This window comes from Pristis pectinata, chromosome 6 (genome assembly GCF_009764475.1).
Source record: "Pristis pectinata isolate sPriPec2 chromosome 6, sPriPec2.1.pri, whole genome shotgun sequence".
Taxonomy (NCBI): Eukaryota; Metazoa; Chordata; class Chondrichthyes; order Rhinopristiformes; family Pristidae; genus Pristis; species Pristis pectinata.
Genome location: NC_067410.1, coordinates 91,788,446 through 91,802,048, shown reverse-complemented (window position 1 = coordinate 91,802,048; position 13,603 = coordinate 91,788,446). Strand labels below are relative to the sequence as shown.

General features: G+C 40.5%; 1 protein-coding gene across 2 annotated transcripts in view; it reads left to right on the top strand.

Moving 5' to 3' along the window:
• The window catches only part of fxr1 (FMR1 autosomal homolog 1), a 59,973-nt gene that overhangs the window by 5,590 nt on the left and 40,780 nt on the right, over nucleotides 1-13,603 (top strand). For both annotated transcript variants that reach the window (XM_052017342.1, XM_052017341.1), the window contains exons 2-5: nucleotides 2,186-2,238; nucleotides 4,412-4,505; nucleotides 9,747-9,818; nucleotides 12,300-12,448. In XM_052017342.1, coding sequence (XP_051873302.1) covers nucleotides 2,186-2,238; nucleotides 4,412-4,505; nucleotides 9,747-9,818; nucleotides 12,300-12,448 — 368 coding nt within the window. The remainder of the gene's footprint in view (nucleotides 1-2,185; nucleotides 2,239-4,411; nucleotides 4,506-9,746; nucleotides 9,819-12,299; nucleotides 12,449-13,603) is intronic.

Here is a 13,603-nt window from a genome sequence, read left to right as displayed (position 1 = left end):
CAGAAAAGTGGCTAATGTACTGGGTGGCAAGGTGAGTGCTGTCTCACAAGTCCAGGAATCTGAGTTGGATCCTGAGCTCGGATCCTGTTTCTGTGCAACTTGCACATTCTTCCTGTGACTACACGAGTTTCTGCTAGGTGCTCCAATTTCATTGGGGCACGTGCCAAAGGTGCCAGTTGGTTAATTGGCTATTGTAAATGATCTCTTGGTGTAGTTAAGTACTAAAGAATTAAAGGATCATGCAAGAGAATAAGTTGTAGGGCTCCAGGGAAAAGAGGGGAGAGAAGGACTGATAGCTCTGTCAGGAGCTGGCATTGGATCTGATGGCTTCCTCTGTATCAATATAAGCAAATAGTACAGGGATCTACTCACTTCTTCCAGATGGAGTGGCAAATTAAGTTGTTCTTCCAGATTATTGCAAATGGTGCTCACAATGTGGTGATCTTGCCATCGGGAAAAAAAAACAAATGCAGATTGGGTGACTGCTCTGCAAAGCATTCCATTCAGCCTGTAAGTGTGACTGAGCTTCCAATTGTCTGTGACTTGAGTTCTCCATCCCACTACCTTATTGACCTCTGTCTTTGACTTCTTGCCTATTTCAACAAAGCCCAACATAAGGGGAAGGAATGGTGTCTAATTTTTTTAGTTTCCTTTTCAGAACCTTGAGAAAACCCCGGATAGTTCCAGACATGGCTTTTTCCAGGCTCCATACACCTGTACTCCAATTACCTGTATTCGCTTGGCAATGGGGGCTAGCTCATCCTAATGGAGGGCTTGTACTGTAACGTGTTGCAATTGCCAATTTTGTACAGTTAAACTTTGGCACCCTCAGGACTTTGATGTCAGACTGGTAGATTTTCTGGACTATTGGATATTACTCCTAGTAATAAACTAACAGATTTTTAGTTCACTACTTTTTTAAGATCTTGCCTAGTCATAGAGTCATACAGCATGGAAGCAGGCCCTTTGGCCCAACTGGTCCATGCTGACCAAGATTCCCATCTAAGCTAGTCCCATTTTCTTGCATTTGGCCCATATCCCTCTAAACCTTTCCTATTTATGTACCTGTCCAAGTACCTTTTTAAATGTTGTTAATGTACTGTCTCAACCACTATCTCTGGCAGTTCATTCCATATACAGACCACCTTCTGGATGAAAAAGTTACCCCTCAGGTTCCTTTTAAGTCTCTCTCTGCCTTCTAGTTCTTGATTTCACCAACCCTGAGGAAAAAGTGTGCACATTCACCCTATCTATGCTCCTCATAACTTTATACACCTCTACAAGAATGCCCTTCATTCTACGCTCCAATGAAGAAAGTCTCAACCTCTCTTCATAACTCAGTTACTTGAGTCCTGGCAACATCCTTGTAAGTCTCCTCTGCATTCTTTCCAGCTTAATGGCATCTTTCCTATAACAGTGACCAAAACTGAACACAGTATTCCAAATGCAGCCTCACCAATGTCTTGTACAACTGCAACATAACATCCCAATTTCTATACTCAATGCCCTGACTGATGATAATAGTATAATAAATGTTCCTGTGAACCTGTTGAGTTGAAAAGGAGACACTAGATGCTGGAATCTGGAGCAAAAAAGAAACTGCTGGAGGAGCTTCTTTTGGGGGTGCGGAAAGGAACCAGGTGCTGAACCCTTGGGATTTCGGAAAAATTGGAGAATGGATTATTTTAGTTTTACTGTATCCTGGAAGCATCAATGTTTTCAAGAACCATTGTCCCTATCTACATATGCCAAACTTTTAATCTGCTGGAGCTTGTTTATTTGTATACGTAACAACAATGGCCATACTTAGAATAGACTACTCTCTTACCACTTCTGTGTCTGTACTCAAAAAAAAAAATTGGACACACAAACTTTAGATCAACTTGATACCAAGCTTGTTTTGGACTTTTCCTGTGTTGGTACAACCTTCATTTTATTTGTATCCATTTGAAAGCACCATATGATGGAACGTAACTCCAATGGAACTTAATTGTTTATCTCCTTTTTTTGTGATTGATGAAAAGTATTAAAAGTGGATTTAAAATATGATCAATTTTGTGAGTAATCATTAACTTTTTATAATTTAGCAATCCTGTTCACTCGGCAATTTTTTTTTACATGTGGGTGAGGTGGTAAAATACGTTGTGCAATATACTAATTATTTCATTGTATATTTTTGTTTTAGGCATTTGTTAAAGATGTGTTTGAAGATTCGCTTTCCATCACCTTTGAGAATAAGTAAGTTTTTATTCAAATAGTAAAATTTGGATATCTGCATCTTAGATGTATGTGGAAAATTAAGCTCTGTTAATTTTAATAGCATTGGCTGGCTCCTACGTGTTCAAAATGTCCAGTAGGTCTCTTTAAGAATCAATATGGGGGTCTATGTGTGGAGCCACGAGATATGGCGGTCTTAAATTAATAGTTCTCGTGTGTATTTACCATGGAAAAGGTCATGAAAGCTGGGGAACTTGGGAATAGAACAGTGTCTTAAAACATATCCAGATTACAAGAGGAGGCATTAGCAGTCTTAAAGTGCATAAAGGTGGATAAATGCCTGGGGCCTGACCAATCATATCCTAGGACATGTGGGAGGCCAGGGAAGAAGTAGATGGGGCCCTGGCAGAGATATTTTTCTCATTGTTAGCTATGGGTGAGAAGTAGGAAGACTGGAACGTGGCTAATGTGCCTTTATTTAAGGAGGACTGCAAAGACAAGCCAGGGAACTGGAGGCCAGTGAGCTGTAGTGGTGGGAAAGTTACTAGAAGGGATTCGGAGAGACAGGATCTACCTGCATTTGGAAAGGCAAGGACTGATTAGGGATAGTAAACATGGCTTTGTGCATGGGGAAATTGTGTCTCTTGAATTGGGTTGAGTTTTTGAAGAGGTGACGAAGAGGATTGATGAGGGCAGGGCAGTAGATGTTGACTACATGGACTTTAGCAAGGCCTTTGACAAGGTTCCACATGGTAGGCTGGTTTGGATGGTTAGATCATATGAGATCCAGGGTGAGCTAGCCAATTGGATACAAAATTGGCTTGGTGGTAGGAGTCAGAGGGTGGTAGTGGGGGGGCTGTTTTTCATATTGGAGGGCTGTGACCTGTGGCGTGCTGCCAAGATCTGTGCAGAGTACCCTGTCGTCTCTCATCTATGTTAGTTGAGAAAGTATGTTGCATAGTTAGTAAGTTTGTGAATCACACCAAAATTGGTGGTATAGTGGACAGTGAAGAAGGTTATCTAGGGTTACAACAGGATCTAGATCAACTGGGAAAGTGGGTCAAGGAATGGCAGATGGAATTTAATTCGGACAGATGTGAAGTGTTGCATTTTGTTAATTTAAACCAGTGCAGGAATTGCACGGTAAATGACAGGGCCCTGGAGATTGTGTGGAATTGGGAGACCTAGAGGTACAAGTACATAGATCCCTGAAAGTGGTGAAGCAGCTTGATGAGGTGATGAAGAAGTTGTTTGCCATGCTTGCTTTCATCAGTAAGGGCATTGAGTACAAGAGTTGGAATGTCAAGTAATCTCTCCAATGTCTTGTACAGCTGTACAAGACATTGGTGAGATTGCACTTGGAATATCGTGTGCAGTTCTGGTCACCTAGCTATCGGAAGGCGGTCATTAAGTTGGAAAGCGTGCAAAAAAGATTCATAAAGATGTTGCCAGGACTGGAGGGCTTGAATTATAAGCAGAGACGGGAAAGGTTGGGGCTTTTATCCCCAGGAGTACTGGAGGCTGAGGAATTACCTTGAGGTATATAAAGTCATAAGGGGTGTAGGTAAGATGAATGGTCAGTCTTTCTTCCAGGGTACGGCAGTCTAAAACTATAGGGCATAGGTTTAAGGTGAGAGGGGAAAGATTTAAAGGGGATCTGAGGGGCAGGTGGTTTTATGGAACGAGCTGTGAGAGGAAGTGGTAGAGTTATGATTAGAACACTTAAAAGACACTTAGACAGGTACGTGGATTAGAAAGGTTTGGTGGGATGTCGACCAAAAGTAGGTAAATGGGACTAGCTCAGGTGGGCAATGGTTGGCATGGATGAGTTGGGCTGAAGGACCTATTTCTGTGCTGTATAACTCTATGCCGCTAATTCTGTTATATTTCTCCCCCACCTCTTCCCTTTGCTATTGCTTCTGCACCGACAATACAGTCAAATCCTTGGATTGAATAAGTATTTATTTGATGCTGCTCTGGACTTGTGCAAAAATTTTCAGTTCTGCTAAATGATATAGCTTGTATAACAACTCAATGTGTTTATGTGATTAATTGTTTAATTTGTAGGTTGATGTATTTTATTTTGGTCCTAAAACCAATAAAATACGTGTAGAAATTGAAAAGGTACTTATTTTACAGCTGATATTTTTAATATCGGTATTTTTTCTAATTAAAATTGGTTTCTCTTCAAAAGTTGGCAACCAGCACGTCAGATTCCTTTCTGTGATGTGAGGTTACCACCCCCGTCTGATCTCAAAAGGGAGATAAGTGAAGGGGATGAGGTTGAGGTATGTTGTTTTCCTTTGTTTTAAAAGAAAAAGACTGCAAAGCCATATAAAACCAATACGTTAATGATTTTTCACTACTTTACTATTTATAAATGAACAATTTTTGTGCTGGTAATGCAAAAATAAGAGTTTTTTTTTTATTTTGTACTTGCAGGGTATGGCACTGTTCACAATCTGCACTGTAGTCCAAATAGCGTTAACTCCAACCATTGTCAATGTTTAAATATGATGTATCAAGTCAACCAGATAAGCTTCCTTACGCGCATGTTCGGTTCTATCCATGAGTATGTGTTTGTGGTAGTCTTGTTTTCAATATATATTAATATGGAGCTGCTTCTTGTGATCCAAGTGCTAATTTGCTGAACTTCCCTTCTCTAAGATATTGCCAGCACTCTTTGAATCTACAATCTTTGTTTCTTTCCTTTTAACTCTCCAAATCAAGTTTGGTGCCTCCTTGTACTGAAGTTATGAATGCAAATCAGGAAATAATCTCTTTTGAAAAGACTGATTCACCTAAAACATACTGCTTCCTTAAGATACAGTACAAAATATGACTTCCTCATTTGCCTCAAAATAGGATGTTCTTATGTTACTATTTACTTGTAAAGGTGCATTAATGACTGCTTATGATTGTTCCATTCAATATGAATTTCTGACAGCAAAACTCTTATTCACATTTGTGTAGAAATAACTAAACATTACTAACATTTGTTCAACCCTTAACAGTGTTGACGAGCAGAGAGACCTTGGGGTGCAAGTCCATGGCTCATTGAAAGTGGCTACACAGGTAGATAGGATGGTTAAGAAGGCTTATGGAATGCTTGCTTTCATTAATCAAGGTATTGAGTATAGGAGTCAAGAAGTTATGATGCATCTCTCTAGAATTCTGGTTAGGCTGCATTTAGAATATTGCGTACAATTCTGGCCACCTCACTATAGGAAGGATGTGGAGGCTTTAGAGAGGGTGCAGAGGAGGTTTACTAGGATGCTGCCTGGATTAGAGGGCATGTGCTATCAGGAGAGTCTGGACAAACTTGGGCTCTTTTCTCTGGAGCGGCGGAGGCTGAGGGGTGATCTGTTGGAGATAGGGTGGACAAGCAATATCTTTTTCCCATTATTAAGCGATCCAATACCAGAGGGCATGCATTTAAGGTGAGAGGGCATAGGTTCAGAAGAGATATGAGGGGTAAGTTTTTTACTCAGTGGTGGATGCCTGGAATGTGTTGCCTGATGGTGGTGGGGGCAAATTCACTGGGGGCTTTTAAGAGGGATTAACTATGTCAGCACAACATTGTGGGCTGAAGGACCTCTTCTGTGCTGTACTGTTCTATGTTAACATAGGTAAGTGTGCTTAACATATTTTAGATATGGTATGGGCTCATTGCACTATGGAGTGGAGTTTCACAGCAAGTTATCTGGGAGGGTAAATGTTCCACTTTTGGCTGCCCTGCCCATGACCAGCCTCGAATCTCTATACTGGTAAAATAACCAATTTGATAGTAAAAATGCAGATGTCATTTCTGAAAACACATTTGAGAGAGCATGCCATGTTAAAACATTTTTTTATAAAGGCTAGTGTGAATCTGCTTAGCTAATGTTTTTTTTTAATCAATGTCAGGTTGGTTGCCATGTGGCTATCCAGCTTAATTAACTTATGTTGACGTCGCAGTTTGATGCAACTGAGTGACTTGAGGCCATTTCGGATTACAATTTAGGAAACAGACTTCCAATTGTCTCTGTTTCTTTCCCTCTGAGTTTGACTTTATGATTTGCAACATGATTGACTAAAATCTTTAAAAAGCTTTATAGAGGTTATTTGTTGTGCCTTCTACAGGTACTGTCAATGTTCTTAACATTTACAGATTGCTGTTCTATCTTCAGATTTCCAGCTTAGCTGACAGTTGATGTAAATGAACATTCCTCAGATGGTCAGTCTGAGCTGAATATATTATGAGTCAGTCGACTAAATTGATTTCTCTGACAACAGTCGTGCATGTTGCTGATTGCAGTGATTGTTCATACTTTCTCCTCTTTATTCTCATTGTCCACTGATGTAAATGCATGATCAGTTCCTGATCGGGGAGGAATTGTTGATGTTTTAGGTCGAAACCTTGCATCAGGACTGAAAGTGGAGAGGGGAGATGGTCAGTATAGAGAACAGAAGGGGAGTGGTGAAACAGGAGGCTGAGGTGATTGGTGGACTGAGGAGTGGTGAAAGATGACAGGCAGGTTACACCAACTATGGGAGGGGCAGGGGGTGTGGTTGGGTGACAGTGGTAGGTGAATGATAGATGGAGGAAGACAGAGGAAAATAATTAAGATGCAAATGAAGTGAGCTGGGGGAAGGGGAATGTAAAGGTTGGAGATAACTGCTGGAGGGAGATAAGCAGGAACACAGGGCTACCAGCACTGGAATCTGGTAAGTGAAGGAGGTGATAATGAGAACCATTAAGAGAGAGGAATGGCAAATGGCAACAGAACCAGATTTGTTTTGGGGGGGAGGGAGAGAGGGGGTGTTGCAGGCAGCCTGAAGGTGAATAGTGAGTGTTTGGAACCAGGAGGGAGAGGAAGATGATTATTTGGGGGGAGGGGGGGAACAAAAATGGGAGGATTAGAGGAAGACTGGAAGGGGGAAAGAATTTACTGGAGGGGGGGGATTACCTAAAATTGGAAAACTCGATGTTCATGCCATTGGGTTGTAGACTACCCAGGCAGAATATGAGGTGGTGTTCTTCCAGCTTGTGTTGGGCCTTGCCCTGGCAGTGGAAAAGGCAGATAATGGACATGTCAGTGTGGGATTGGAAAAAAGGAATTGAAATGGCATACAACCGGGAGCTCAGGATGGCTATTGTGGGCAGCCGTAGGTGCTCTGTGAAACGATCGCTGAGTCTGTGCCTGGTGTGGCCGACGTAGAGGAGGCCACCTTGGGAACACTGAATGTAGGTTGGAGGAGGTGCACGTGAATCTTTGCCTCACCTGGAAGGGCTGTTTAGATCCCTGGATGGTAGTGAGGGAGGAGGTGTAAGAACAGGTGTTACATCTCCTGCAGGAGAAAATAGCAGGGGTCAGGGAGGGGTGTGTGGGGAGGAATGAGCGGACTGGGGAGTCAAGGAGGGAGCGTTCGCTGTGGAACGCGGAAAGGGGTAAAGAGGAGATGTGGCTGGTTGTGGGTTCTTGTTGCAGCTGGTGGAAATGCCAAAGGATGATATGCTGGATGCAGAGGTTGAAAGGTGAGCACTAGGGGAACTCTATCTCTGTTCTGTCTGGAGGGAGGTGGGGTGAGAGCAGAAGTATGAGAAATGTGGGATGTGAGAGTGGGCTTTGACAACCACAGCAGAAGGGAAACCACGCTTCCTGAAAAGGAGGATTTTTCTTATGTTCTGGAATGAAAGGCCACATCTTGAGACCAGATGCAGTGGCGGTGGAAAAACTGGGGAAAGATATAGCATCCTTTCAAGAGACAGGTGGGAAGAGGTGTAGCTATGGGGGTCAGTGCGTTTATAATATATATCACTAGATAGCTTGTCTCCTGAGATGGAGACACATCTAGAAACTAGAGAGAAATAAACTGTTTTTGGGTTGCGAGGCTGTGACCAGCAGAGTGCTACAGGGATGAGTTCTTCCATCCCAGCTATTCACAGTTTATATCACCGATTTGAATGAAGAGATCAGGTAGTATATTGAAGTTTGCTGATGATACCAAGGCTAGGAGGTACTGTGGACTGTGAGGAGAATAGAAGTGCTTGAGGGGTATATAGATGAGCTTAGTGAATGAGTACATTCTAGATTGAGATAGAATTTTAAGATCTTACTACTACCACTTTTTAACTTGTACTAATTTTACCCTAAGAGATACTGTTCTTCTCTTTCTGAATGTAGGAGGTATGATTAGTAATTTTGCAGATGACCTGAAAATTGGTGGTATTGTTCATAATAAAGAGGGTAGTCTTAGGCTACAGAATGATATTGATAGAATTTTAATTCTGATAAGTGCATCTTGGGAGGACTAATAAGGGGAGGACATAAATCATGAATGGTAGGGCCCTAGGGAGTATTGAGGAACAAAGGGATCTTGGTGTAGAAGTCCAAAAGTACCCTGAAGGGGGGTAGGCTTGTTTAGAAGCTACGTGAGATGCTTGCCTTCATTAGGTGCAGCATAGAGCAGGAAGACTTTGGTACAATTGTATAAAATATTGGAATATAGTGTGCAGTTCTGGTTGCCCCACTATAGGAAGGTTGTGATTCCTCTGGCGAGAGTGCAGAGGAGATTCTATCCCAGGCAACATCTGCTGAATGTTTCAGTTATGGAGAAAGACTGGATTGACTGGGTTCATTTTTCCTTGGAGCAGAGGAGGCTGAGAGAGAACCTGAAAGAAATGTACAAAATTATGAGAGGCGTAGATAGTCAAAAAATAAACTTTTCCCCATTTCAGAGGGCATAGTTTTAAGAGACGCAGGAAGAATTTTTTTTCACCCAGTGGGTGGTTGCAATCTGGAATGCATTGCCTAATGAGGTAGTATCATTAGCATTTAAGAGGCATCTGATGAGCACTTGAATCACCAAGGCATAGTTGGACACTTTCCAACTGCTGGTAAATGGAACTAGCATAGATGGGTATCTGACGGTTGGCATGTACATGGAGGTCTGAGGGGCCTATTTCTTTGCTCTATGACCTTAGTACTAGAGTTTATGTTTCCTGTTAAAGGATTGTTGACTGCTATATTTAAACCTTTCTTTATCAATTTGAGTATTTAAATGAATAATCTTTACTGTTTCTCCTATCGTGCTGTATTGATAAGTTTGTAAAAGGGGCTTTCTTGTATTCCTGATTTGTACACACAAATATAAACTTACTTGCACACTTTAATTTGTACTATTCATAAAACTGAAAATGTTGCTTAGAAAAGCTCTGTGTTATAGCAAAACAGCTCCAATCCAGATTTCTCACTATTATAGTTCAGGGAGCAACTGTTCAAAAAAAAGAATAGAGTTAGCTTTTCAAGTTGTAGGTCCATTGTTGGTTCTACGAAGGGTGTTTAAAATGTATCAAATTTTAAAATTGTGAAAAATATACCTATTTTTACATCCATTGCAATGAATATTCTTCTATATTTCAATGCTTCAGTGGCAGACTTGCACAATACAATTTTAGCAATAGCTTTTGCATGAACACTGTATATAGTCTTATAATTAAAAAGTTTAAAGTAATCATTAACTCTTTTTTGCCTTATCCATCTAAGGTTTACTCGAGAGCAAATGAACATGAGCCCTGTGGCTGGTGGCTTGCCAAAGTTCGGATGATGAAAGGAGATGTAAGTTGAAAAATACCGATGTTTAAGATAATTGGATTTTAATTTTTTTTCACAGCAATGTATTGCAAATTTTACTGTTGGTGTGGTTTTTACAGTATTTAAGCCTGGAGGGCAGGAATAAAGCTTTAATTAAGCCACAGTAGAATATGGTGCACACTTGTGAACACCTGATCAAGTGGAGACATTGAAACCAAAATGATTGTATAACAAATGAAAAATAATGGTGTAATACTAGACATTGGAGTATCTACTTGTAAAGAGAAATTTGGGGTAGTTAGTTGATGTGCATTGGAATTGAGAATATTTTAAAGATTTTTCCAAATTATGAAACATTTTGATGGTGTGACTTGGCAAAGACTTTTTCCTTTGTGGAATCTCTGATATGCTTATCTCTTGTTGGAAGCAGTACTAGGCATACATTTAAAAAAAAGTGTTAATCTAGTAAAATTGCAACATGGGTCATTGTGCTGAACAGCATGCTAAATGATTCAGCCACCAATTGGTCAGATTAAAGCTCTGCAGTCTTGTTGCATCTAGTTATGATCAGTACTGGACCATTAAACATGTAACCACAAGGTGGCTCCATGAACATCCCCCTCCTTAACAATGGCAGAATGCAGCATGAGTGCTAAAGGCTGAGGCATTCAAACTATGTTCAGCCAGAAGTATTGAGTGGATGATCCATCATGTCTTCCTCTTGAGATTCCCACCATCATAGGCGCCAATTCAGTTTGCTTCATGTAATATTAACAACATCACTGAATAAAGCGAGGGTTTTAGGACAAGACAATATCTTGATTATTATACTGAAAAGTTGTGTTTCAGAACTAGCTGCTCCTCCAGCCAAGCTGTTCCAGTATATTTACATCTGAAGCATCTTCCTGACAATGAGGAGAACTGCCCAGCTATGTCCTTTTCACAAAAAAAAAGCAGGACAAATTTGATCTGGCTCATTACTCCCAAGCAATCATTTTCAGTAATTAGCAATCTTTGATTCCTGCTTTAGGTTTTGCTAGGACCACTTTCTGCAGACTTCATCACAGCCTCAGTACAAATATGCTGAATTTTAGATGAGGTGCGATTGACTGCCCTTAACTTCAAGGGAACATTTGATCAAATGTGGCATCAAGAAGCTTGGATGACGGGGAAGTCATCATTGACTTCTAATAACCACTTTCCTTTGTGCAAGGTATGACTTCAGCCATTGGAGTTTTCTTTTCCCTTTTCCTACTTAAGTGGTTGCCATAATTTCTTGCACAAAGGAAAATTGTTGTTGGAAGTTAATCATTCCAATCCTAGTATATTGTTGCAGAAGTTCTTTCGTGCCTGACCATCTCCAGCTGCATCATCAATGACTGATCTTCCATCGTAAGGTCAGAAGTGGGGGTGATTACACCATGTTCATTTTCCACATTCAAGTTCTTAGCAGATGAAACAGTTTGTCTCAATGTCCAGCCAGGCCAAGAGAGCATTCAGGCATGGGCCGATAAGTGGTAAGTAATGCTCGTGCTACAAAAATGCCAGGCAGTGACTATTACCAAGAAAGAATCTAATCAGCTCCTCTTAATATTCAGTGTTCAGCTTCTCCTCCCAACCTTCAATATCCTGGAAGTCGCATTGATCAGAAACCCAACTGGATCAGCTGCACATATGTTCAGCAGGTTAAAGTCTAGATGTCCTGCATGTGCAACTTGCTGCCTTGATTGTACCCATTCACAGACATGATCATTTCTTCCATTCACCACTGATACAATGGTTACAGTGTGTGTCATCTGCAAAATACACTGAATTTGCTCATCTATACTACCTGACAGCATCTCTTGAATCTATGACCTCTGCCACAAGATGGAGGAGAGCAGCAGATGCATAGGAACATCTTCACCAGCAATTTCCCCTCCAAACCATCCTCCTTGGGAAGTATATTATTGCTTCTTCCCTCACTGTGGCTAAATCCTGGAACTCCCTGCTTAAGAATGCTGTGAGAGCATCTTCGGCAGAAGACTGAAGTTCAAGATGGGTGGTTCACCACCACCACCTCGGGCAGTTAGGGATAAGTAATAAATACTGCCTTGACAAAGGTCCCTAGATCCTGAAAACTGAATAAAAATATGACATAGTATGGTTTAAACTTGTACATTTACTGATGGAAAATTGGATTAAGTTTGTTAAGTATTTTAATGTTTCTCTTTGTTTGATAGTTTTCTTTAAAAAGTGATTTGTTAAATGTAACAACTTGATCTGTACAACTGAAGGCAGATTTAACATCTACATTTCTACTTTTTTGCGAAATATTGGGTTCCATTTGGAGGGGGCTTTTGATGTGTTTATTTTTAAGCATCTAACCTTCATACATTTATACTGACCATTTCTTTAGCTGGTAAATATGTCAGCTTTTCCATATTTTTCAACAAAATATTTTGAAAGCATTTTGTATGTAAAATTGTGTGTTGTAGTAAAGTTTGACATTTTGTTTTTGTGTAGTTTTATGTCATTGAATATGCTGCCTGCGATGCAACGTACAATGAAATTGTTACTTTTGAGCGATTGCGTCTGGTGAATCCAAATAAGGCAATTACAAAGAACACTTTCTTTAAGTGCACAGTTGATGTTCCAGATGATTTAAAGGAAGCGTAAGTAGAAGATTTGCATACCTTAACCACCACGGTAGTGTAACAGTTAGTGCATTGCTATTACAGCGCCAGCGACCTGGGTTCAATTCCGGCCGCTGTCTGTAAGGAGTTTGTATGTTCTCCCTGTGTCTACGTGGGTTTTCTCTGGGTGCTCCAGTTTCCTCCCACACTCCAAAGACGTATGGGTTAGGAAGTTGTGGGCATACCATGTTGGCGCTGGAAGCGTGGTGACACTTGTGGGCTGCCCCCAGAACACTACGCAAAAGATGCATTTCACTGTGTGTTTTGATGTACATGTGACTAATAAAGAAATCTTATCTTTGTTTAAAATGCCTGGCTTTTTAAGCAAAAGGCTTGATAACAGCTATCAATAGCAATTGTTTAATGAACTGAAAACTATGGTTGCTGTTCTCTGCTGCACTGAGTGCTTTTTCTTCACAATGTTGATGGAGCTGGAGGTGGCCCAGTTATTTGGCATTTTTAATGCCAGTGTTTCAGAATATAGATAAACAACAACTAATCAGATCAAGGACATCAGCCACCACTGAATCAGGATGTCCTTGTGTTGTAGTTTGCGCTAATAGCCAGTGACAAAGATAGGAAGACATGCAGACTGAAGTGGGCAGGCACAAGGCAGATGAAAATTATTGCAGAAATTTCACATTTTTTTTGGAGGAAGACAAATAAACTAAATAGCACATATTCAAAATGAGTCCATTAATAGAAAACTGAGGAAGTCATGTATATAAATTTTAGGTGCCAGGGAAAGTAGGTAATGCATTATAAATAAAACCAGAGAATGCATGTATTTAAACTGTGGTTCAATCATTATTAATTGCGGTTGACCTTGGCTACAGTATTATTTCCAGATTTGATTAAGTTTATTGGAAATAATGTACTGGAAGGACAATGATCTAAGTTATGTGGAAAGACCAGTGAGATTGGAGTTCTTCAGGCAGATTGCTCAAAGGAGATTTAATAGTTGAGGGGTGGGGGGAATTCAAAATGGAATTGTTAAGATAAACGAACAAACTTTTCCTGTGGCATTGAAGTTAACAATCAAAGGACAGAGGTGTTTGATAATTGACAGAAGAACAATCAAAGGACAGAGGTGTTTGATAGTTGACAGGAGCTCTATTTATACATGAAGTATGA